Here is a 26,840-nt window from a genome sequence, read left to right on the forward strand (position 1 = left end):
CTCGTTTGCCACGACTTGGTGAATTCACCCAAAAAAGCAAATGTGCAACTGCAGGGAGCTCATGGCACACAGAGCTCAGCTCTCTGCTCCTCCCTGCCCTGCCAGCCCCTGTGGCACAGCTGCTCCTGGTCCCCACGCCAGAGAGCCCCCAGGATGTGACTGCTGGTGAGGGCTATGGGGAGGTCAGGAATCTTAAAATCCAGAGGATGAAATTCTTCAGGGGGAAAAGAAGAAAATCCCCAAACTGTTCCTTCCTTCTTTAAGTTGGAATGAGTGAAACACTGTGGATGTGCATGGTTCCTGCAGCTCTGCACAGAGTGGTGGCTAAGGAAAAAAGCTGAGGCTTTATATGTTTGTCATGAATGAGATTGTTATTGGGATTTTTTAATGTGTATCCACTGGATGGGGAGAAAACAGGAAATGTATTTAGCAGTGAGTTTATGTATTTAATATGAACTCCCCAGGGAAGTGGTCACAGCCCCAGCCTGCCTGAGTTCAAGAAGTGCTTCAGGCACAGTGTGGGATTTTTGGGGTGTCCTGTGCAGGGCCAGGAGCTGGACTCGATGGTCCCTGTGGGACCCTCCCACCTCAGGATATTCCACAATTCTATGACATTTGCATTGATATAAATGTGTGAAAAACTATCCTGTGGAGATTGGGATTAAATAAAGGCTGTATATTAAAAACTTCTAGATTAAGTTGCTGCAGTCATAACTTGTCAGTGCCCACTCAAGACACTTTTTAAAATGGTATTTAATCATTCAAGGTTTTGCTTCAAAATCTTTTGACTAAGAGCCATAATAGTAACAATTTGAACTTGTCTGAAACAGTCACCTATTACACAGGAAAATGTTTTTAAAAACATGGCCTGTTCTGTGTGAAATGAAATCACGTTTAGTTTACATGGGCAGCATGACATCTGACCTAATCAAGCCTGTCATCATTGCATTGTATTTTTGTATTTTGCTTACCCTGCTGGGTGTAAATAATTTCTTCTTAGTCGGACTTTAACTTTACAGTAAGAATGTCACTGGTTGGGTTGTTTTTAGTGTGGTTTTTTTTTTTTTTTTCATGATGTTTTCAAAATTGATCTGAAAGAAAACCCAACCACCTGCTTTTAAGCTGACCCATGAAATGTTGTGGTTGGAAGAAGAGTGGTGGGGACTTGTTGGGTGTGGTGGAGTTTGGTGTCCCGGCTCCCTCCCCCTGCTCCAGCTCCAGGAGCCAGGGCTGGGTGGGAGGAGAGCGGGGTTTGCTTCTCCCGTGGTTTGTCTTCCCCAGGCCTGGAAATCTCAGCCTGGGAAGTGCCAGGGCCAGGGGGAGGAGAATCCAGCTCCCCTTTCGATGAGGAGCTGAGCAAGGGCTGAATCAGCAGCGAGCTGCCCTCTCTCCCAGAGTGTTCCTGCTTGGGAATGTTGTCCAGTTTAAGCTTTCCCCTTGGCTTTTAATGTACCTTGTGTAATTAACAAACAGTTAATGACTGTCTTCGCCAAAACATGCGCTTCATTTCTCAAATATCACGGAATGCTGCTGAACCTACTCTGCCTAGGCTTGTACACGGTTCACTGTAGCACACATTTAAATATCTCCTAGAAAAACAAATTCCAGCTGGGCAAAATGTTCAGTGAGATGATGCTGTGCCTTAGTTTTTTTACTTTGTGTCTTCATACTGGCAACATTTAAAACCAAAAATCAAATAGGCCACAAGCAAGTGCCAGATTTAATAAACTCTCTTTATTTACATACAAATACATGTACACATATGTTCTGTATATGTACACATATTTAAGTGTATATACATACATGGTTTCCACATACTCTGCAATAAATAGCATGTAGGGTTTTCTTTTAATTGCCTACAGTGCTAAGTAAAAACACATGGCAATAAAATCATGGCTTACAGCTAAGTTACAAAAGCACCAACCACTGAACTCTTAGCAATAAATCCAAGCTCATGTACAGCTGGGGCGAGGACACGCTATACAGAATACAAAGTAGACCAACTTGTTGGAATCGACAGGAATAGGCAAACTAAAAACCATCATTATAGAACAGGAGAGACTCGGTATGAAATAAGATGAAGGAAAACATTTAGATTATTGATCAAACTAAACCACACATTTAAATCTGTCACCTAAAGAGAAAAACAAATCACCCGGTTACTCGTATATTTTCAACAGAGTAATTTTTTTGTGTGAGTCTTTACCAAGGAAATCAGAATTAATCTCATGAGTGAGTCCTTCGAGCTGCCATCGTCACTTGTCTGTGTGCACATCACCAAACAGAGCAGTTCAATGGTGCTTTATTTAGGCTGTGTGTAACTTCTCAAACCCTGCGAGCGTGTCTGAGCCGAGGCACTCAGCACCTCCTCCACAGGGCCTGTGACACGGAACTGCCACAGAGGAGCAGCAGCACAGCAAAGTGGCAGCAGCAGCAGCAGATCAGTTCCCAGTGATGATACTGGAACCTGAGTGGCAGAGCCAACCCCTCCTGACTGCAGTGGGACCACACCTGGTGAAACACAGCCACAGCTGGAGCCTCCCTTGCTGCAGCTGCAGGGCAGGGAGCTGGCTCTGCACTAGGGGAAAGCCTGGCTCTGTGTGAGTATTAACAGTTTCAACACCTGCTTTAGGAGGTGAAGGTGCATAGATTTTTGTTCTCTCTCTCTTTGTCATGGCTGATACTTTGACTTAAGGTGTGCAGTGCAGTGCTAAGGGAACAAGTGGTGCCAAGAAGGAGAAAGCTGCTTGTTCAGGGATCATCCTTGTGCTCTGATGTGTTTTCCTTGCTGCACTTTAATGCTCCGAGGCTGGATATCAAAATAATTGCTTCCAATGCCTGGAAGCCAGCCCCCGTTACAGTTCAGACTTCAGAGAATCACAGAATGGTTTGGGTTGGAATGAATCTTAAAGATTATCCAGTTCCAAGCCCCCCTGCCATGGGCAGGGGCACCTTGCACTAGATCAGGTTGACTTAAACAGAGATTATTTTTTTCCCAGGTATTTATAGGTTCTCAGTTGCTTCAAAACTAATACTGGGGTGTGCTTGTGTGAATGTGTGAGAGGAATCAAACCCAGTGGTGGGCACGGGAGGAAGGAATGGACACCACACGTGCACACCTGTGGGGTCTAATAAATGAAAGCTCATTGAGGTCTAATTGCATCATTGCATATCCATGGGTAGGAAGTCTGAAGGAAGAACTACTCACCCTTCACTTCAATGAACACCTACAGCTACTACAACTTATAAAAATGCAGATTTCTTTCCTTTTTTTTTTCCAAAGAATTAGCACTTCCTCTTAGTATTTGGACTTGACTACTTGAGCCCTCTGTGTAACATTCTTTAAGAAATCAGTGGGACAGATGTTCATTTGAAATATGAACAGCTTTGAGGCTCCTTCATCATTTGTTCTTTCTATTGTCACCTAAAATTCCCAACAAAAAAATAGGACCTGCTAAGCGTTGTCCAATTCAAGTAAAAGACAACCTCTCTGCCGTGGAGTTGTTTACAAAAAGTGAATTTTTACATCAGTATTCATTGCAGACATAATTTTGTTTGATTTTTGTCACGTGCCAGCCTGGCAGTTCCCTTACGAATGAATGACGAGAGAGCTAAAATGCAACAGCCTCAAACGAAAACGATTGTTACATAAACAGCTGGATTAGTTACGATACAGCACAAACACAGCTACAGTTTTTAGAGACTTTTTTTAACCTGATAGGAAAACATATTCTTCTCCAGAAGGTTAATTGTTGTGAGTGATCCCCCAGCCCCGGGGCGGGTCAGCCGGAGGACAGGTACGGCGTCTCGCTGTGGTAGTTGTAGTCGGGACAGACCTTCTGCACCAGTTTGTAATCTACGCTGTAGAAAGCGATGTAAATGCAGATGACTTTGAAGGGTTTGGAACACAACCAGGACACATGGCTTTGGGTCTGCTCTTGGTAGCAGATCTTGGAAGGGTCAAAGTTGCACAAGGCAGTTTTTTTAGCACGGTCTGTTTTCTCGTACTCGATGCGGCAGTTGAAGGACTTGGACTCCTTGGTCTCCAGCGTGGACTGTGGAGACGGCTCGAACTCGACCACTTTGGAAGGCGGCACCAGGCTGACAGAAACATTCCCCAGGCCCGTGGAGTTGTGCCGGAAGTAAACGCTGAAGGTTCCATTGCCGTGATCGACGATTTTCCCCGTGATCAGGAGGTTCAGCTTTACAGTTTTGATGTTGGAGTGGAAGTCGCCCCATCCAAACATTTTCTTGAATTTCCCAGTTTTTACGATAGGTCTGCGTTTAGTTCGTGCCAGAGATTCCTGAACCTCCGTGATGTTGGACAACCAATCCCAAAAGTTTTCTATGCTGTCCGAGTAGGACACCTGGCCGTGTTTCAGCACTGGGGATGGCTTGACAAAGAGGCGTAAAGGGTTGATGATCCTGGAATGGACCACGTTGTCAACCAGTGTCTCTGCAGCGTCCTTGTCCTCCCAGTCCAGCACGTCCGCGGCCTGTACGACCCGGCCGGTGTCACAGAACACCTGCTCCGAAACAGAAAGGGAGAGCAGCGTGAAGGGTGGGAATGAAACGGCCGAGACACAGAAGGAGCCACTCATATTTATATTTGTACCCACAGGGTCTGATTCAGGCACCTGGACCACTGTAATGAGTAATTTCTACTGCCCTATGGAAGTTCAAGGAATTTACTCAAACTAGGTTATGGAAGATGCAAAAATCTCACTAGGAGCCATCCACAGGGACAAATGGATAAAGCTCTGCTTGATGGCTGTGATGTGCAAAAGCAGGCAGGTGCCCCGTGCTCACAGATTTGTTAGATGAATATCTGACTGAGGAAAGGTGAAACCCTGAAGACCAAGGTGGCCCCTCTGCTAAAAGATGGAGTGAAATAGAACAGCCCCTTCCTTTTTCTCCCCACAACCTTCCAGCTGGTTTAGGCTTAAAATCCTTTTCTGCTGGTGTAATTGTCTCCTAAACCATTTATTGTACATTTGTCTTTTCTAGTGTTGCTTTTTCCATTTGATCCAAATTTATTCTGCACGTTTGTCCCCCTAGTTTGACACAGTGAACATGGCCCTATTTTGGTGTGCTGGTTTCAGCTGCTGTGCTTAGCAAGGCCCAGCCTTCCAGAAGTGCTGAGCATTCCCAGCCACACAGCATGGCTCGGTTTTAAGATCCATGACAAGGCCAAGCTGAGTCTGCAATCAGAAAGCAAAACCTCCTTCTGGTAGTGACAGAACAGTCTTAATATTTCAGAGTCAAACACACGTCTCAGTAAAATTCCCAAGTCAATGCAGACACACATTTCCCAGGTGTGTTCTTCCTGTTCTCTCTGGCAGAGAAGTCCTGTTGGAAATGCAGAACTCCAGTGTATGATCCAGAGATCAGAAGCAAGATCTGTGTTTCAACAAGATAGAAATCATCATCTGACTTTTTAGGTCCTTTAAATCTTGAGCAGAAGCTTTGGAGAAGGCATTTTTAGGGTCTGTTCTGCTTAGAAGTGCCTTACACCATCATCCTAATGTACAAAAGATAAACTTTTTCAGCTGCAACTATTTCTACAAAATGTGTGAACAGAAAAAAGAGATGCTTAAAATGGGAAGAAGGAAGGACACTCTTGTCCTGCCCGTGTCCCTGGTGGCAAACTGTTCCTGGCCCGTCCTCTTGGCAAAATGCTGCCCTTGCTCCATCACTGATCCGACAGTGCCAGGATCCTGTGGTGGGTCCCAGTACAGCTAATGCAGGGATGGAGTTTTCACTCTCCAGCAGTAACACTACACCATGGAAATTTGCCTAAAGCAGCCAAAACACGGAGCACAGACGTGGAATGTGTAGGGTGGAATTTTGTGCTTCCTGTCTCATGAGGGAAACTTCAATGCTGGGCTTGCTTTTCCCTCTGCTCCTGATCCCAAAGGGTCTCCTACACCTCCGGTTCCTCACAGGGTTCCATTTTTACAATATCCAGCTGTTATTTCTATAAATTGCAATTTTTCATTTCATCATCTGGCAAAGATTAGAAACTCCAAAGCCCTTAATCTTCACTGGGGCCTGTTCTGCAGCAACAGGCTCCAAACCAGGGCCCAAACCCACTACCACGTGTCCTTCCTGATCACTCCTAATGCAGCAATTAAGATGAAATGTGGAACAGCAGCAACCTTCACAGCTTGAATAGTTGAAAGGTGACCATCACTATTGCTAAATCATAAAATCACAGAATGGTTTGGCTTGGAAGGGATCTTAAGGATCATTCAGTTCCAAAGACACCTTCCAATCTGGCCTTGAACACTTCCAGGAATCTGTTCCAGTTCCTCCTCACCCTCACAGTAAAGAATTTCTTCCTAATAACTAATCTAAACCTGCCCTCCTTCAGATTAAGGCCATTCCACTTGCCCTATCATTTATTTTTTACTGGAAGTAAATCCATGGCTGGGTGGAAATGCAGTGGGCCAGGTGTGTCTGCAGAAATACCTTATTTCCTTCTTCAGATTAAAAGCGGGGGAAGAAAAGACAACAGTGATTACTCTCAGCCCGAGACCTTGTATGTCAACTTTCTGCCTCTGTCTTATATTTTTTTTATGGCTGAGCTATGAACCCAGGGAAATAGGAGATTCTAATGGAAACAGTGACAAATGCTGATCTGTACCAGCCCAAATAGCGCTGTCATAATGATGCTGGGGGAAACATCCTTTCTGCTGTGATGGAAAGTTCCCAGTGAAGCTCTGTCATGTTTATGTGTGGTTCTTCAGCCTCTCTTAAGCCTGTCACCAGCCCAGGATCAGCTGTGTGATGCTGAGAACGCTGGCCATCACCACTGCCAGGGAAATTGCTCCCGTGCTGCAGAGAAGGGACTCTGCTCACATGAAGCAAGAAGTGCTGCACACGTTTGCCCATCCCAAACCTGACCTGAGGCCTTGAGAAGCACAAAAAAGAGGCTTTTCTGCTGCATTTCTAGATTGCAGCTGGCCCAGGGGACTGGCAGTGCTGGAATACCAGAAACTTCCCTCATTTGCACAGCTAAATGAAATTCTACTTAAAATGCTAATGACCACTCAAACCATGGGCACCCACCTACAGCTGGTATTGCTGTTAGTAACTGAGCCAGAGGTAAAAGTGGTTGGATATTTTAAGGTGAAATATATGAGAAAGAAGCTGTTTGGTTCACAGGGGATTCAGGCTTTGCTGGAGTCTGCACCCAGCTCTGGCTGTCCTCTGGCAAGGGCCCAGGAACACCCTCAAATATCCTTCTGGGCTACTTGTCTTCTGCAATGCTTATTGAAATCCGTGCAATGGCTCTTTGGCTTTTCTCCCCTGGCCTTTTATGAGGAGATCCAGAGGACATTGAGCCATGTGCTCAGTGTATGTCTCTTCTGGGGGCTCTCACACCAGATGAGATGGCAGAGCACTGCTTTCCCAGGGGTGTCTTGCTGAAGGTTCTGATAGGTAAAGAAGAAATATGTGGATATAGGGTTGGAGATGGCTGAAGGGTGGGAAACATTAACACATGCTAAAGCCAGGTGGGTTTGCCACATCAATAACGTATCAGGGCACAGGTATTTCAAGACCACGATGGTGAAATCACAGAACTGCACCTTGCTAGACTACTGCTACTTTTACTTATGTATGTGTTACACCAAATGAGGTTTACTCATGGGATAATGAAACACACCCCTGAAGCTAGTGACCTGGGCTATTTCATGTGGCAACAGAACAGCTTTCATAACACAGGAAGGTGAAATCATTGATAAATTGAATTCTAAGGATGTAATACTGCTGTTTAAGGCCCAGACAGCAATCCCTAGGCACTGCAGAAAGCTGTACCTTACCCTTTGCTTGAGGATTTTTTCCTCCTCTTTTTTGAAGCATTTTGCAAGGCTGTGGGATTCTCCAGTCTTGCACAACCTTAATTCTCGACTCTGCTCCATCCTAGTGCTGTCTTGTTCCACTGATTTCATTCCAGGGTGAGATTCAGGAGCTGGCAGAGCTGTGGGAAGCTGTCAGCTCAGAAGGCTGCAGGGAAGGAACCTCGTGGCTCGGGGTGGTAAATTGGCTGTGTTTTGCAAATAATCAGTAAAAAAGGTGCTTCACAAAGAACTGCCTGGTTCTGCTCAGTGCCTGCTGCAGCAGCAGGAACGAGGGGACACTGTTCAGAGATGTGAATAATGTTTGTGCTTTTGTAATGTAAAACCTTTGTGCCGGGCAGAATGTTTTCCTGTTTTGAATAAAGCTTTCTGCAATATAAGAGAACTCAGCTCTAACACTCGGTTTTCCCTTCCCTCACTGGCTGCATTTTGCTGTTAGTGAAGAAGGGCCGATGGCTTTGTTCAGCTGTTTATTCACATTGGTTAGCAATTTCCGGGCAATAAAAAAAAATCTGTATTAAAAGAATGCAGCACATGCTGGAAAAAACGACTTCTTCAGCATCTTTCCATTTCACTATAATGCATCACTATAGTGAAAAATATTGCTGGTAGGGTATTTGAAAAATACCAGCTTAGGGAAGTTAGTGTATCCATTTAAACAGATGGCTATTGCTGGAGTTCTCCTCTGCTGCACTGGTGTTTTCCCATTCCCTCCAAACCATCAATTTCCAAACAGAAATCACCTAATCTTTTTCCCTATTACAGAGGCTGTAAAATGGCACCCAGTTACCCTAAAATTTCCATTAGCCTGTAGGTATTTTCCAGTAAGAAACACAATCTTGGCCCCATCCACAGCACGTTTCGCTGTTTTCTTTCGCCGCGTGAATGGTGAGAACAGCTCAAATCAGTGTGGTGTGGTTTATATTTATGGAGTTTTAAACTTCAAACCTTTGGTTCTTCCTGTGCCCTCCTCTAAAATATGGTGATTGCTCTTCAAAATCTCCCCCTTCCATGCACGATCCTGACCATGGCAGTGAAGGGTTAAATAACATTCTCTGTGAGCTGTTTTTGAGAAATGCGCTGACACTGATGAGACACTGGTATCAGTAAATGCTCTATTTTCTCTATTTTCCCAAATTTGGGTTCATTTGGAACTCACTCCAGTGCCTTTCTCTGTGGGCAAGGCACTAAATAAAAGCAGGTGTCCCCATGCAAGAGTTAATAGTTCTGGTACTTTGGGAATTTTATCCAGGTTATTCATCAATCACCAGCAATCATTCCTTTAGCTTCACCCCTGCCAGGAATCATTTAAAAACTCTCGGCAATTAGCTGAAATGAATTGGTCTGTTGGAATAAACAGCTCTGAAGCACCATTCTGCTGCTCACTGGGAGCTTTTAATCCCACTGCTGGAGAGGAGGGGTACCACCACTCCTCTAGCCCCCAGTTTCACCAGTGAAGAACTCATACTGGGGGAGGATTCCAGTGGTCTCCCCACTCTCTGCTGCTTCCATGCCCAAGTGTCCCACTTGGATTTTGGGTTTTGGGTAAAACTTGGATTTACACTTGTGTAAACACCTCTCTGGGTTCCCTGTGCTGATTTTGGTGCTTCACAAGCCATGAGATAACGTGGCCTCACCGAGCTGCTGCACAAAAGCCCCAGTTTGAAGGAGGGTGTGTGGCGGGGAAGAGAAATAACTCTGCTTTATCGGTTTGAAAATTCAGTGATTTCAACACATTTATCAAATTTTAAATAATTTATGTCTTGACAGGGCTTATCAATTTTGCAAAGCACACACATTAACCAGATACAATGATCTCATATTAGCTTTTTCAGCATCTTACACTGGAGCCCAGAAATATTAATAAAAACTCAGCCCATCATCAATTAAATGGAAAAAAACATAAAATTGTGTTCCATTATAGTCTTTTAGTCTTTTTTCCCCCCAAGAAAATGATGACGGGCTCTAATAATTCATCACAACAAGCTGAGCTTGAACTTTACTGATTATTAATTTTTTTTTTCAAAGACAGAGGCTGTGGAGGGTTTTATGGCTGCAGATGTGATTGCTGTCAGGAATGCTGCGAGGAATTTGGGAGTTAAACAATATCTTTCAGGAGGACTGTATAAGAGTGCCATGTTTGTTCCATCCAAACACAGCCTTATTTTTCAGGATGCTGTGGAGCTCTTGCAATGAATCAAAAAGGCCGAGTTGGATGTGGCTTGGAGCAATCTGGTCTGGTGGAAGTGTCCCTGCCCATCCAAGGCATGGGGTTGGAATGAGATGAGCCTTAAGATCCAACCTAAACCCTTCTGTGATTCCATAATCCACCAAGCACTGAGCTGGTGGTGGCGTGGTGGGATGTGAATATTCAGAGGCTGAAGCCTTTAACTGAGGGTACCCTCACTCCTCAGGCACCTAAAATGTCTTTCTAGGTTCTACAGCCTCCTCCTTGCTAAACTGTTAAACACTAGCAAGTTCTTGTGCCTTGGTTTTCTCTCTGACTGACTCTTCAAAACACTCTGGTGCAAAGATGAAATTAAGTCACAAATTCAGAGTTCACTTGTTTGATTTCTGTTTCATTTTGAACAGGATGATTCAGAGGGACTGTGGGGTTCAGCGTGCCAAATCCAGCAAACATATCCATCGTGGAGGGAACTGCAGAGTCAGAGTCTAATCTCCAGAGTCTGGGAGTCAGAGGTGCTAATCTCTAGCTGGACACTGGCAGAGTACTCAGACTTCTCAACTGTCCCCCAGGCAAGTTAGGGAGGTTACAATTTAGAAATCTTTAAATGCTATTGCAAATTTCTTTCACTCAGGGTAGTCTAAAATCCGCTGTTCAATAACTAACAGAATTGGATTGTTTTAACAATTTTACTCAGCCTTGTGTAATTAAAAATACAATAAGAAGATGCCTCAGCAGAGAAGAAAGCCTTCATGATTGAACCTTGCAGCCCATTACATTTTCTGCTTGTACACAGAATCACTGGATCATTAAGGCTGGAAAAACCTCTGAGATCACTGAGTACAACCTATGACCGAACACCACCATCTCAATCAGACCACGGCACTGAGTGCCTCATCTAGGCTTCCTTAAACATTTCCAAGGATGGTAACTCCACCACCTCCTTGGGCAGCTCACTCCAGGGTCTAACCATGATTTCTGTGAAGAAAATCCTCCTAATGTCCAACCTAAACCTCCCCTGGCACAGCTGAGACCATGACCTCTTGTCCCTGTGAGCTGACCCAGAGCCTGACCCCTAGAGCCTCTTCTTCTCCAGGCTGAGCCCCCTGAGCTCCCTCAGCTACTTCTGGGGCTCCAGATCTTTCCCCAGCTCAGTTCCCTTCTCTGGACATGCTGCAGCCCCTCACTGTCCTTCCTGAACTGAGGGACCCAGAGCTGGACGGGGCACGTGAGGTGTGGCCTCACCAGTGCCCAGCCCTGGTCCTGCTGCCCTGGTCCTGCTGGCCACACCATTCCTGACACAGGCCAGCTGTCACTGGTCCTGCTGGCCACACCATTCCTGACACAGTCCAGGTGCCATTGGCCCTCCTGGCCACACCATTCCTGACACAAGCCAGGTGCCACTGGCCCTCCTGGCCACACCATTCCTGACACAGGCCAGGTGCCACTGGCCCTCCTGGCCACACCATTCCTGACACAGGCCAGGTGCCACTGGCCCTCTTGGCCACCTGGCCACACCTGGCCACACCTTCAGCCAGACAGGACCATTGAAAGAGGCTTTGCCACTCCTCCTCAAACCTCAAACCATCTGAGGGAGAAAGATCTGTCTACACCTGCATCCACCTAAAGGCCAGTGAAGGTACAGGTAGAATAATTTAGTTTAATGAGAATATGAGATGATAACCCACAAATCCAAATAACCCACAGACAAAAATACAAATCTAAAAGGGGTATGTTGGGAGAAATTTCCAATCCCAGATACAATTTCAGTGCATGTTTTTTAAGCAAAATTGACACTTCAAACTCAGTATCATATTTTACAGAGGAAAAGAAAATCTCACTTAAAAATTCTCCAATTTGTGCAAGCAAGCAAAATACTATTTTTTTTTTACTAAAACAGCACTTCAGTAAAGAAACAAAACTGGGAGGAAGAAGCAGCAGAAGAAAAGAGTGAAAATTAAAAATAAAGCCTGCAAAGATTTCCTATTTCAAAAATGTGCCTTTTTCACAACCCTGACAAGTAGTTTCAGGTTATCTGAAATGTTCCCTCCAGCTACAATCGGATAAATTGCTCAGAGCATAGATTGCTTTTAAATTATATCCATGCATTGAATTGATCTACCTTTTTGCTGAGAGAACAGAAAATTTGTTCTGAGAAATGTTTCTTGCCAAAAAATGTGCACCAATTCTCTTCTTGAAGACTTGGACTCGTTGGGTTCCCCTCCCCCTGCCTTAAATCTAAATTAGAGATCTTTGAGATAAAAATTAGTTCTCTTATTTGTATGTTTGTTGGGGACCAAATTTTAAATTTTTTTTCTCAGATATCACTAAGTAGTTTTAGTTCTTCACTATATATGAGGCATTCTGGAAGAGTGGGGAAAGTAACAGAAATGTAAACTTTTCTGTGAAGAGTCTGAAAAAGTCTTGTATAAAAATATCAAATTGAGATACAATAGATACAGAAAACTTTGATTATTATTATATTAGCACCAAATAACCCCCACTGACTCTCAAGTGTTTTTTTCAGTCACTCTGTGCATTTTCTTGAAATTCAGGCTGAATTCTCACATCTATTTTGCACTGAGCTTCACTGGTACTGGGGACACATACTGTCTTACGGGACTGAGATGTGCTTTTAGGGTGGAGATCTGGCATTTAATTATTTTTAGGAGACATTTGGAAGACGATCCTGTTCACCTGGAAACCCGGTGAGATGTGCCAGGTGTTTTCAATCTACACCGAAGTTGTGCTGCTTGCAGGTGCAGCCCATGGAGTCATTTATACTGGAAAAGAGTAAAGATCATCGAGTCCAGCCGCTGATGTGGCACTGCCAAGTCCCACCAAACGCTGTCCCTAAGAACCACAGCAGCCTGCAGGACCAAACCCCAGCCTGCTGTTCCCACACAGGGACGCAGGGACACTCAGGCCCTCTGCACCTGCCTACCAGCCGTCTGCTGAACTTTACAGTCAATAATTTCCCCTCCTGCTTATTCCCCTAATGCCTGGGAGATTTCTCTTTCCGTTTGCCGGATCAGTTCATTAAAATACTAATTTCGAGCGGTAATTATCTGTGTGTGAGCGCTGCCCGTGGAAGCGGTGCTAGCGCTGATACGCGCTGGGCTGCAGGAGACTTCCCAGATGCTCAGGCCCCTGGAAGCTCTGGGCAGGAGTCACCGTGGTGCTCAGCCTGGCAAAGATTTCAGCAGGGGAAATGTTTTAAAAATTGTACTTAACCATGAAGGCTGTTTTGTGTGGCGGGGAAAGCGCGTGAGCAGAAAACTGCTGTATCTGTCAGAAATGAACCTGACTTCACTGAAGTTGTCATGAGGTTTTTTTATGCCTTGTAAAGTTTAAATTAAAAATCAATTATGGAAGAGCCCTTAATCTCCTCTCTGGAGTTGTTTCATGTTTGGATGTGAACCCTGAGACCCCGATGACCTCCCTCAGTGCTAAATGCGGCACAGCAAAGGCTGGTTTTCCTCCCTCCCCACTCATGTGCAATTATTCAATTTTTTACTGCATTATGAAGAGGAGAGTTTTAATAATCGAACCAGATTAAAAGAATGAAAGGATGCTTCTGACGAGTTAGAAACAGAGAGAAACCGTGCATTTCTAGCAGATTTCAAGCTCTGTATTATTACAATGCGTAAGAGATGATTAACAAAGAAAAATATTACAGTTATCTACTCCCTTTGAGAGCTTAACTAATGAACCTCTACCAGCTGCTCTTGAAAAATCAGTAACACTATCACTATCAATTTCAAGACAAAGCACAGCTGACAGATGTTTGAAGTGATAAATCAGGCTGCACAAGGATTAAAATAACAAGCCCCAAATGGCCTTTAAAAGACAAAGGTGCTGCAGTGAACTATTTTCAGCCACTTTGGATCCTGTCAAAAGTTAGATCACTGATACAATTATCTTGCAAAACAGTAATGACCAAAGTAATACGTTATGAAAAATCTAACAATGGTGATACTTGAGCCAGGCTTTTGAAAAGAACAGGTTTGATAGTCATTTGTGCTTTTAATGGCAGAACTGAGAATGCCCTGCTTCCCTGAATACTACTTCTGGGAATGAGTGATGAAAAGTGAGCACTGGGCTGAAGCATTAAATGTTACTGAATTGCATTCTTGTACATTTTAATTAATCTTTTTTTAAAGTAAGAAGTTACATTTTAATAGGCAATGAACACCATTATTTAAATCAAGCATAAGATTTCTCTGTTGCTTCACTGCAGGCTGCATTTTCTAACAACCTGCTGGTGACGTGATGGAGATAAAGATCCCATTCCTGGAGAACAGCATCTGTGCTTCCAGACTCCACTGCCTTTAATGGGAGACAACTGTAGACAGGAGAGAGTGACCAGAAAAAAAAATTTCCCAAGTTCCTGGACTTTGCCCCAGCTTTCACAATTTAGTCGGAGCATGCAGTTCCTTCCTAACCCTCAGCTGGGTTAGGAAGGAAACGCTGTGTTTAAAGCTTTAAAAGGTGCTTTTCTGGCACCACTCTTGGCTCAGGCAGGGTCACCACAGAGCTCAGTGTGGAAAGCTCCCAGTGGAAAAGAGCTGCCCTAAGTGCTTCCAGCACTGACATCTCAGGAAAGCTGTGATCACTCCAAGTTCCTGGGCAAGCTGGCAAGCTCCTGCTACAGCAGCAGTTAACTGGGGTTATCAGTGACTCTTGAATTCCTCCTAATCCTCCTGCTGTTTGAAGGAAGTGTGTGGATGTATCCACGAGTCCATCAGCTGGGCAGGGACGGGAGATTGACTAATACTCTCAGGTTAAAAGCTCTTTCTTCCAGAGACCACTTTTGTTGTTTTCTTCAGGGATGATGTTTCCTCCTGGAAACCCCGCTGCTGTCATTAACGCACCCTGAGCACGGTCAGACCCTGGGAGCTGCTCAGTGCATTTGTGGCATCTAAAAAAACTATTTCTGCTTCAAAGCTTTGGACAGAAACACGTGGGAAGTGCAGGAGCAGTGGTACAGGCACAGAGGCACAGGGGCCTCACTGCTGCTCACACAGCGCCTGCTGCTGCGGATCAGGCTGCCCAGGGAGAGAACCACGGGCCCAGGCTGCTCTGGAAACGCAGCCCAGGGATGTGAGGGTCACACCTCGGGGAGAAGCTCCTCCACTGACATCTTTCAGTAAGATGGAGGCCCAGGAAAAGGCTGGGTGAGCACCCAGGACTGCACCAAAATCTGTCCCTGGCTGGGCAAGCCCTTTCTCACTGCCTTTCCCCACGTGCTCCAGATGACAGCACAGGTTTGGGATGAAGGCCAGGCTGAGGGTTGTCCTCCTCCCCACCATGCAGCCAGTGTGGAAGCTGGGGCTGTGCTGGAGCTGCCTGTCCCCACGCCTGCTCACAGCTTGTGCCCTCCCTGCTGAATGTGTGGAAGACCACAGCAGTTTTCTAAATTAAATTAAAATTCTTTTTCCTTTTCAAAGCACATAGCTTGAGGTAGCACACTGGGGCACTCGGAGGTATTTTATTGCTGCCTACACACATGCATGCATGCTGCTTTCCTAAATGAATTACTCTTTTAAAGAAGAGAAAATCATTGACTGAGGCTGCCTGATTATTAAGCTTTAAGGTGAAACAATATTAGCCTTTGCCTGGCATGAGCCAGCCACGCCTGCAGTCATTGTGTTCTTCATAATGGTGTACTAACAGTGACTTCATACTGCAAGGTCCTATTGAAACCCAATTTTAATCCCTTTTGATTTATTCAGCCATTTTTTATGTCCCCAAGAACAGGAAAATCAGAATTCCTTTTCGGAATAAACAAAATGACAGGTTTAAGACACTTTGAAAATGACAAGGTTCAAATTTGAAATCCAGTCATCATGTAAGTTTTAACAGGGCTTAATCAGAAGTTGGTCAGTCATCTGCCCTGATATAATAAATCCATTACTTGTGTTTAACAAAGGGAGATGAGTTTGACACCTAGATCGCCTGGAAGAATGTCACAACACGTGCCTGGTTTGTTCCCTTACAAGAATTTACCAAGATAATTAATATCTAACATCTTTGTAAATGCACTGTAAGAACAGAAAGAGGATCTGAAGACAGAAAGGCTTAGATCAGATGAAAATGTTACATTCTAGCACAATAGGAGTTAATACAAATTGCTGTCATTTGCATGCAAAAATATAATTTCAAACCTTTTTGCTCCACATCTGTATCAAACAAGAAAGGAGCACATTCAACACATCTTTACATCTTCCAATCTTTCTTTTACTGTGAATTACAGTGTACATAACCCCAAGTGTTAATTTGGTCTCATTTCACTATGCATTTGACGCATTCCAATTGGCATATAAAAAATAACATTTCCAGGTTGTGTAAAAGAACTGTACTAGCAGGGTGCTTGCAGTTGGTGAAACAAGCCCTGACAGCAGATAAATCATCCAGGGGGGGCTGGGGGTGAGGGGAATGGCACTTCAGCATCAGGATTTTAAGGCACACGTGTCTGAAACATACACCCCAGAAAATGTACAATCTTAGGGCAGGGGCAAGTGCTCTTGTCAGAGGCACACTAGTGGTGTAAATAAGCATAATCTGAAAAAAATCTTTCCTGTGTTAGCACAAATAACACAAACTAGAACACAAATATCAGTGGATCAGTAGATCCAGCCAGCTGGATCCCAAACCTGCAAAACCTCCAAAGGCCTGAACCTGAGTTTAGATAAGCCCTCAGTCAGAAATCTCAGCTCTGTTGGCCTAGCTGTCTTCACTTACAGCAGACTTTTTTACCCTCCTCAAAAGTTTAAATAATCATAGAATCACAGAATGGTTTGGATTGGAAGAGATCTTAAAAATCATCTTGTTCCAACCCTCAGCCATGGGCAGACACCTTCAGCCAGAAGGTTCCATGGATACTCCTATCCACATTCCATTACTACCCCTATGACTTTTCTCTGCTCCAGGACTTGACCATGCAGGGTAACAAAACCAAACTGTTCCTTAAACACCTCCATTTTCAGATTTCTTTTGGGGTTATTCTTTTTTTTCAGCTGACCACAATCTTGACCTCCCTGGCAAATAGTGAATTTGCTTCCAAAACAGACTTCGCTAATTTAAGATTTACTCTGAAAATTACCAATTTGCAGTAGTCAGTTCTCACTACTATTTAAAAAGTTGAATAAACCAGCTCAGAAGGGTCCAAAATTGCTAATAAGAATTATAGTCACTGCTTAATTCACACACTGACTGAACAGGACAGAATGAGGTGTTTTTCATTAAATTGCCAAATTCTGAGTGTGTATAAGAAACCTAAGCAGTGGTCATGAATAGGTTTGGGAATGAGTGTCAACAAGTGCCCTGAGTAATCTCAAACCCCAAATATTCAGGGGTTAGGAAGAGCAGGTTTTTAGAAGAAGAGATGTGAGATGGGAGCTGATAAAGAGAAGCTACAAGAACTGGTGATGTGTAAGTGATGCCAGGCTTCAAAAGTCACGCAATCCTTCTTGTTCCTAATGCATGTTTTCCCAGATTGTGGAGATCAAAGAAGGAGACAAATCTAAATGTAACTGCCTAGACCAAAGCTGGTAATAAGTGTATGACAGACATAAAAGCAACTCTGCTGTAAATGTTTTAAACTGCCTCCTGTGGATACAAAAGGTGGTTCTACAGGGACAGGAAGTAATTCCCTGTATTAAAATTTAATGTGTTGCCCTATGTGATCAATTACAAAGCTATAAATATGTATGTGCGTGACTGAATCAGTAATAAAAATGTCATTTTATAAGGCTCTGAGTCTCCATGATCAGGCCAATAAACTTGTTACATCAAATTACACCACAGCTTTGATACCCACAGGAGTGCCAGTTCTTGTGATGAACCATTTCAGGAAGGGCCTGTTTGCCAGTCCTACCTGCCTGTGATGCTGCAGGGGTAAGATAAATGGAGCACAGCCCTGTGTGCCTGGATCACCCACTGGCACAAACATCATCCAGACCAGTCACAACCATCAAATTCACCAGAGTATATGTAAGGTAGTCTGTTACAGATTTTGGCTCAGAAATTGGTAAATAAATCTGGTTTCCCTGTTCTTCTTAGCTGGGTTTGAGGCTGGGAACCTTCCAGCTCCTGTTTGAGGCACAGCAGCTTCTCCTGTCCACAAGCCATGCATGGAGGAGAGCAGGATGGCTGCACTCAGTGAGAAACCAGGATTGTTATCACCCACCTTCAGGGAACAAGGAGCTTGACTATGTTATTCACTGAACAGAGTGAGTATTTCCACATCACTCTCCAGAAAAGAAGGATCTCAGCAGATCTCTGTCCAGCAGGCAAAGTGCAACACCTCATTAGTGCAGGTAAGTTGTGTCTCTTTATAAGATAAGCTCTGGTTCGACTTTGCTCGAAATTCTGCAAAAATTCTGTCAGCTGAATGTGGATCAAAATGTCTAAAAACTTCTGATGTGCAGATCATTGCTGCTCAATACCTGGGAGGAGATGTCTTCTCTGGAGTGCCAACATGCTTCACTTGGCTGCTTTTCTCCATCTCCATGGTCACTACATGAGATAAACAGGGTGGAGGGACAGGGAGGGTCACTGTGCTCCTGGTTTGCTCCTCTCTCTGGTTTGGGATGCTGCTTCCCTGGCCTCATGGTCAGGCTCTGATGCTCCCACCACTGTGTGGAAGTACTAAAAGGTCACATCAGACCTTTTTAGAGACATAACTTGATTTCCTGTACAGTAAGTCCAAAATTAATGCACTACACTTGGGTCATTTTTTTGTAAAATAGTCTTGCACTTTGCATGACTGTACAAGGAAAATATTCCTTACCAGAAATCACACCCAAGCACACATCCATGAGTTTCAGTAGGAAGTTTCAGGGAAGCACATTAGCTGCAGGTTTAACTTCTGTCTGCTAGCTACAGGCTAGGAACATGTAAATAACTGAGAGGTGTGATTGTGGCAAAAGTGAATTGTAGCACCATCTAGTCCTGAGAGAATATCCTCTGTTGCAGAGAATGGCAAAACACCTTTACCTTTAGCTTTAATGATTTATAGTATGTAGTAAGTGAATGAACAAGATACATGCTGTTTTTAGTGCTCCACCCGTGTCCTCAACTGAGCATTTCTTATTTCTTCTATTCTGTGGCTAATATCACAATTAAACTTTGGTATACAGTCTGAGAATTGACAAAAACCCTTCTCAGCTGTTCAGCACAAAATACTTCTTACAGAACCACTCCTTTCCCAATTTCCTTCATGGGTATATTAGTTACAGAGCAAAAAAACAGGGAATCAAATCACACAACCTACAAAAAGAATGAAAAGCAGGGCTTCACTTGCTCCCAGTAGTGAAGAAATGTAGAGTTAAGACTTGAAACTCATTTCCAGTTTTCTGTGTTCTACCATGGTCTCTAAACAGCGCATTATCTCGCACACCAGATGTGCAGCTGGATCTAGGAACTACAGGGTGCGATAAGTATGGAATTTCAGCCCTATTTCTTCTTTTATGCTTTAAGTCAAATCCTTTTTCTGATTTTAATTTAGGTTTTTTCTTGTTTTTTGTGTGCTTTGTGGGGTGGCAGAGAAGTGGGGAGCTCGCTGTTCAGTTACAGAAATGGAAAAAGGAAATCACGTGGGACACAGTATTTTAACAGCACAAGAGAAATCAACAGCCACACCTCTAGCTTTATTTAAACTGGTGTAAAATTGGAGTATAGAAACAACTTAATAAACACTTAAGTGGAATTTGCCCACAAGTCAGCAATCTCTTGGCTGCATTGGGAACTGAAATAAAATGGAGAGATCTTGAAAATTATTTGAACCACTGTCAAGTGCTATTCTGAAAATAGTACTTGGATATGAAATAATTTGAACACATTAGAATAAATGTTACTCTTTTGTTACTAACAGGTATATTTTTGTTCTTATAACAAAAATTATAACCATAATGATAATGATGATGATAATAATAGTACTGCTCTGTCTCAGGTGGGAGGTGGTGACCTCATGAAGGAGTCCAATGGTGTTGCAAATGCCTGTTTTTCATGAATGAGTAGCCATCCTGGGAATAGAGGTCATAAAACTTTGCACCAGGATGAATATAAAACCTGGATGCAGCATGCTGATTTGCTGGGATGTTAATAGTATTTGGGAGCTGCAAGGCGGAGTATCAGCTCAAGAGAAAAGGGAGGTCACACAGGGAGAAAACAAGTTTTATTCTTCAAGGCACATTTTGGCCTTGCTGTTTCTCCAGAAAGGTTCCCGAGCCTGCCAGGAGTCATGGAGCACTCCGTGGATTCCAAGGAAGGATTCTGTGGGCTCTGACAACACCTGATCACCAGCGTGGTGCTGTTGTTCCCTGGCTGGGAGCTTGGTTTCTGTGGAAGCTGACAGGGGTAGGTTCCTCACAGGATCAAATGGCTGCTCACCTTTAAAGGAGCTGAGCCTGATGCGCAGTGCTTGCAGTCATCCACAAACAAATGAGCTAATTAAATTATATTTTTTTTGTGCTCTGGTATACTGCGTAGTCCAATTAAGTTGCTAAGCCAATCATCTTGAAATAAATCAACCATATTGTTACATAATTCTTTTTAACAAACAGAGACATCATTATATGAACTAGGTTCTAAGGGTGCCAGATGCTCCTAAACAGGGAGTCTAATTTATTTCATTGATTTTAAGAAGCAACCCGTTCATGCGTGATAGCTTTTGTCATCCAAAATGCTAAAATTCTTGTCTGAGTTTAAAGTAGATTTCTGTCTTTCTCATCCATAAATGAGAGCACAGAAGAGCTAAATATGGACCTTCTTTAATTCCCCATCATACAACCACATAAAAATCTTGTCCCAAAGCACTGAATAAATGTCCTTTTAAACACAGCTAATAGGATTGCAACAGAAAAGAGGCCAAAACCACTTCTCAAAATTATTGCACCCAAGATGAAGGAAAAACATCTGATCTCTGAAAACAAAGGTTTTGCTGAAAGGTTAGCATTGTGTAATGGGGAAAATGGGATGGACTGGGTTCCTGGTGCTGCCCAGTAATAATGTTCAGTCTTAGAGCAGAGCAGCCTGGCAGAGGGCTCAGAGGCTCTGGCAGACTAGGAAACCTCGTTCCCTCTGTAAAAAAAACGAGGATTATGTGCTTTCGATTTGATTAACGTTTCAAGGATACTATTAAGGGAGATGGGCAGCAGAGATGTTCCCTTCCAACACTGCCAGTGACGCAGGCTCCTCCAGAGGAGAGCAGAATGCACACATCTAACCCTGCAATCAAGCAAGCCTCTTTTTATCTTTTTGCCCTTGCTTAATGCTTCTTTTGCTTCCAGAGGGAAGATTATAGGAAACAAAAAAACGTGTTGGTTGTTTTTTTTTTTATGCATTCATTGGGGGGTTGAGTGACTCACGCAGAAGTCAAGGTAGGCAAAGCAGCTTTTGTTGGCAGCCCTCTCCTAACCCACCTCCAAGGGTTTCCTGAAGAAATCTTTCTGGACCATTAATAACCTGCACCCTCAGAGATGCACAACTGCACTGAGGAAAAAGAAATGGGCATTACTGAATATTTTCAGTGTACCTGTGCTTACCATTCTGACTTGTTCCCGTTTATTTCAGACCACAACAAAACAGCCTTGCTTTGTATTCTCACTTGGCCAGTGATGATTGAAAGTGATTTCTCTGGATAAAAGCTGAAGAAAAAACACCCGTGGTTTCCATTTGGACATTAGAAGGTTGATGTGTTTTGCTGTCACATTCTATTTTTAAATGCATGACACTGCACAGGTGTTCAGACTCCAAATCCTTGGCGAAATCTGTCATCTCTCTGCAGCTTGTCACTACATCAGCTCACAGACAGAGGGGAGAATGAAGTTCCTGTATGGCAGAAAACTGCAAGTGCTCAACTGTGGTTAATGATAATTTCTTTCCATAGCTGAAAAATATCCCTACATTTGATAATTTTTTCAGGTGTTATAACTGCTTTGAGGTTCATTTGCCTATCTAAAATTTCTCAAGTTATTTTTCTACAAGTCCTCAATGTGTAGGACACAAACTAACATTAAAAATGTGAATTATTTTTGCAGGAGCAAAAGTCATTGGTCTGAGTCAAAGACCAGGTTGGTCTGTGCTTGCTCTCCATAAAACTCTGACTGAATTCAGAAGGATGAGACTTTCAAAGCATTACAAATCTTCTTCCTGTGCCTGTCTTAAGCATGTATTATTTCTGTATTTGTAGGCATTGCTAAAATGTAACACTGCAAAGAATTTAATACTCAGTATTTTAAGAAAACCATTTTTGAGTTTCCAATCAGAAAAAAAACGGGGCTAACCCACACTTAATGCTGTTCTCCAAATGTTTGTTGAGTCTCATACCCTGCTAATGCAGAACCCTATCCCATGTTCACACTGTAGGGAAAGGTGGGGAATGAAGCAGCTCTTACAGGACTCTTACAGTGCCCATTTCTGCCCCACCCTGGCATCCCTGTCCACAAGGAACATTTCCTGCTGCCTCTGTGGGGCAATGCTCTGTTGATAGTGGAAGACCAAACTCAAGACCTTCTCTCTATGGAAAGCTTAGATCTCCTAAAGAGACCTGAAGTGAACTATCCCTGTCCTAGCTAAATGAGAGACAATTTGTGAATGAAACTATTCCTTTGCAGATGATTATTTAAATTTTGGCTTGATGATCATTTAGCATCCATCACTAAACAAAACCAATGGTGCCTGTCTCAGTGATATCATACTGAACCCCAAGGAATCCATTTGGCTCTTGCACAACTAATTCAAGTCCTCTGAAGTTTTATTCTATTCCCTATGCAATCCCTGCTATCAGTCAGAGGGAGCAGGGAATTGGGGTCCCCTGAGCAATCTGAACCCAAACATGGCCCAGAGGGTGGGTGTCATTCAGGTGTGCTGAGAGCCAGCTGATGTTGGGAGGCTGCTCACGATCAGGTTTGAAAGGTTTTGAAGACTGGGAAAGAGCCCTGACAATCAGGAAAAGACCCCAAATACAGCAACTGTTTTCAAAAAGGCTAAAAACAATCTGAGAGATTACCAGCTGCTCAGACTCACTTCACTCCCCTGGGAAATCACAGAGCACATCCTTTCTAAAGTCCAACATGGTAAGGAAAGGGAAGATGATGACTGGGAATAGACAACATAGATTTAACAAAGATTTACTAAATTTACCATGATTGACTAAACTGGTTGCCAAATATTTACCAAAAAACGAGATCTGTGGATGAGGAGAGAGCAGAGGAATGTCACCTACTCTGTCCAGGTTTCTGACACAGCCTCCCAAGCACTTCTGCCTCCAAGCTGGGATGTTGCTGCCTCGAGGAGGGGACAACTGAGCTAAAAGCAGTTGGACTGAGGCTCAGAAGGCAGTGGTTAATGAGTCACACTCCAAGCAGACATCAGGAGCAAGGGGGGATCTTGTTCTCTTGCAAGGCTGCAGACTGGATTCACAGATGGACTTTGAATCACTCTGTCCATAATCACTATCACTACTGAAGAGATTTGACGCAGTTACTGGAAATCACAGTATAACAGAATAACTCCCCCTGGAAAATAATCTTCCCAAAGATGATTTAAACAATCTTGTTTGCTTCAGATTTCATTAAAAAGTTATTTTCAAAATATATTGCTGACAGTTGTTGATGTTGGACCAAAGGTGATTATGTGAATTCTAGGCTTTGATTGGCATTTAATTGAATTCAGCAATATTTTCCTTGTTTCTCATGTACACATTTCATGAAACAAGTCATACTTGCATTGTGTGGTAAACTTAAAGGACAGAATTCACCTGCTAACTTCCCAGGATGTTGTCTTACATACACATACTGAATATGCCACAGCATGAGATGTTTTTCCTTGCTCGGCAATACATTCAGGACTGCTTCCTTTATGGGTTGTCAGGAAGACAGTGCATTTTTTGAATAGATAGAATTTTGAATAAAACAGATTTTTTTTTTTTTTTGCCTGGTGGGTTTCAAAATATCACGGAGCAGACATACACTTAGTGCCATGTGGAAGACGAATTTAATCTCAAATGTTAATTTATGAGATTTGTATTTATATTTAAGGAGATTTTAAAAAGTGGGTTTTTAACCCTGTGATCTCCTGGTTTAATCTTTCACCCTTCACTTGGATGTAGAACCTGCAAATCCCACTGCTTTCAGGGTTTTGACACACCCCAGAGAGGCCTCAACCAGCTGGCCCCAGAACTGAGACCACGTCATGAAATTAGCAATCAGATCAGAAAGAGAGAGACAATTATGAGCTTTTATGAATTACATCAATCACTTGGGTTTATTCATATTATCTTACAGAAGATTAATAGCTATATAGAACATTAATATACTTTTACAGCAGTATAATTTATAAAGGGAAAAAAAACCTTTTAGGAAAAGCTGTGATGCAATCCACTATTAATATTTTGCTGAGGGGGGATGAGACTGTTAAACTATTCACTTTGCAAACACTACTTCAAATTGACAAAGTACAGCCTAGGAAGGTTATTCTGTATCTTATCCTCCAGGGTCAATAATTCTACACTTGGAGCTTTCTCTGAACTGATTTGTCTGTATTTCAGATAGGAACACACTTTGATGTTCCTAACCAAATTGATGCATTTCCCCCACACATTTATTGTTCTTATTTCTAACTGCTGAAAGAAAAACTAGCACCTTCTCTAGCTCTTAATGGAAAGCTTATCTATTAAAGATGATGACTTGTATGAGAAAAGGTGGTGGTTCCAGGCAAAAGGACTATTTTACAGACTACTCTAAATGTATTTCTTTCAGTAACAGGAAATTTGAAGCAATATCAGGTTTATACCAACAGAACATGTGATTCTTTAATAGCATCTTTAACCAGAAGCTTTCCTTACACACTTTCCTTACAGCTACAAAGGTTGTCTCTGCTTGCAGAGAAATGTGTCCCTTGGGAATTCATGGCATAATTCTTTAACAGAAAATTAAGGACTGAGCAAAACATTTAGGTATACAATCTGTTTATCTGTATTTCCTGCTGGTATTTTTCTTTTCAGACACCATCAATTTTACTCAGAGCACTGACAGCCCTGAAGAGCTTGCAATGGAAATACTTCATGAACAGACTGGTAATGTTTGTGGTAGATACAAGAATGTTCTCCCCAAGCTCTGAGCTGCCCAAAGCCTCCCAGCTGTATTCATCCTCCTTTTTGTGGCTGTGAGCTCATGCATGGTGCTAATACAGTCACGTAGTTCACATCTTCAGAATATCCACAGAGCACACACAGTGTCCCATCCTCAGGGGCTGGCTGCAGATGTCCAGGAAAAAACCCAACCTGTCTACATCACATGCCCATTAAAAAAATAATTTGAAGTAGAAAAAAATATTCCAAGAGAATTATTCAGAATATAATGTCTTCCTCCTGAATCCAGCCCATTTCCTTAATCTGAGAAATTGCCATATTCTCCAAGACTCCTGTGTTAGGGTTAAAAGATACTGTCTAAGCAAATTGGGTCAGCACATATCTTTCCAGTAAGATGTTCTGTGAAAACCAACAGGAAAGAGGCAAGGAAAAAAAAAAGTAAATTATTCCAAACACTCAGAATCAGAAGAAAAGATCAATAAAGAGGCAAAACTTGCTGCTTTTGTTGCTAATGTTGCAGATCTTTGAGGAAAAGGAGCCCAGGAACAGGCAAATAATGCAGCCTGAACAAAGGGTCTCAAGAGTGACAGAAGATAGCCAAAGCTAAAGGGGAGGAATTAAGAAAACTTTGTGCATAGTATTAGAAAAAACTAAACAATATGATACCGTCAACTGTGAGATTTCCTAGGGATTATCATGGGACCTTCCAAAAAACCACTAGGGAAGAACACTAGGAAGTGTTTAGCATCAGCAATCCTACATCACAGAAAGGTATTGGGTCGTTTTCCAGGTACCCATCTGATAAGGAGAACAACAAAAGCAGGGAGAGTTTGACACACAGCAAATGCAGTTCCTCCCCAGTTTCATAACTGGTGCCTGAATCTTTAATCTCTAAAATCACACAGTAAGACACATGACCCAAGTGGTGCTTACATTTTAAGACTGCAATTTCCCTTATAGTTTAAGAGCACACCTCACCAAGCATCCAAGTTGCTAATCCATGGAAGGGCTCTCCCAGGATACAACCCAGGCATTCCTTCCTTGATTTCTGTTGAAGGTTCCAATCCAGGATGTGATTTTCACACACCTTTGACTAAGGTTGCAAAAAGAGGGAAAAAATGCTTGCAGTGATGCTTCTGCCATGTTCTATTTTCTGGTGTCTCTTTGCAGGAACAGCAACATCCTCAGGTAGGTGCAGGAAAAGTCACTTTCCTGCTCTCACTGAATTTGTACATATTCCACCTCCCACCCAAATAAATGCACACATTTGTTCCTATTGTGTCTCATCAAGGTGGATCCAAGCAGGTTTCAGTCCTGTTGAGGGCAGGGACTGAGCACCCTGCTGTAGAATACTGATTAATTTGATACTGTCTTGAGAGATCCAAACTCATTGTCCCTTCTGCCATCCTAACCAGGGGATAAGCACTGACTTATTTGTACAGAGAAAATGCAGATAGCACCTGTTTATTCATCAGTCCTTGAAAACTGTTCTATTCACTTTAAGCCGCCCAGCTACCTTTAAAAAGTCTGCTAGTCCAAATGGAAGCAGGCATCCCTGCAATCCCTGCTCTGGACCTTTCCTTCTGTGTGGGGAGCTGGCTGAATCTCATCCTCAGGTGCCATACACAATCTGCAGGTGTTTAATTCAAAGCCATGATATTGATAACCTCTGTATTATCTTTTAATGACTGAATTT

At 43.0% G+C, this 26,840-nt stretch overlaps 1 protein-coding gene across 1 annotated transcript in view; it reads right to left on the reverse strand.

Moving 5' to 3' along the window:
• Positions 1-204: 204 nt before the first annotated feature.
• Positions 205-26,840, reverse strand: part of NXPH2 (neurexophilin 2) — a 37,649-nt gene continuing 11,013 nt past the window's right edge. The window contains exon 2 of the mRNA XM_063400996.1: positions 205-4,526. Within this exon, the coding sequence (XP_063257066.1) occupies positions 3,783-4,526 (744 nt within the window). The 3' untranslated portion in view covers positions 205-3,782. The remainder of the gene's footprint in view (positions 4,527-26,840) is intronic.

This window comes from Prinia subflava, chromosome 6 (assembly GCF_021018805.1).
Source record: "Prinia subflava isolate CZ2003 ecotype Zambia chromosome 6, Cam_Psub_1.2, whole genome shotgun sequence".
Lineage (NCBI taxonomy): Eukaryota > Metazoa > Chordata > Aves > Passeriformes > Cisticolidae > Prinia > Prinia subflava.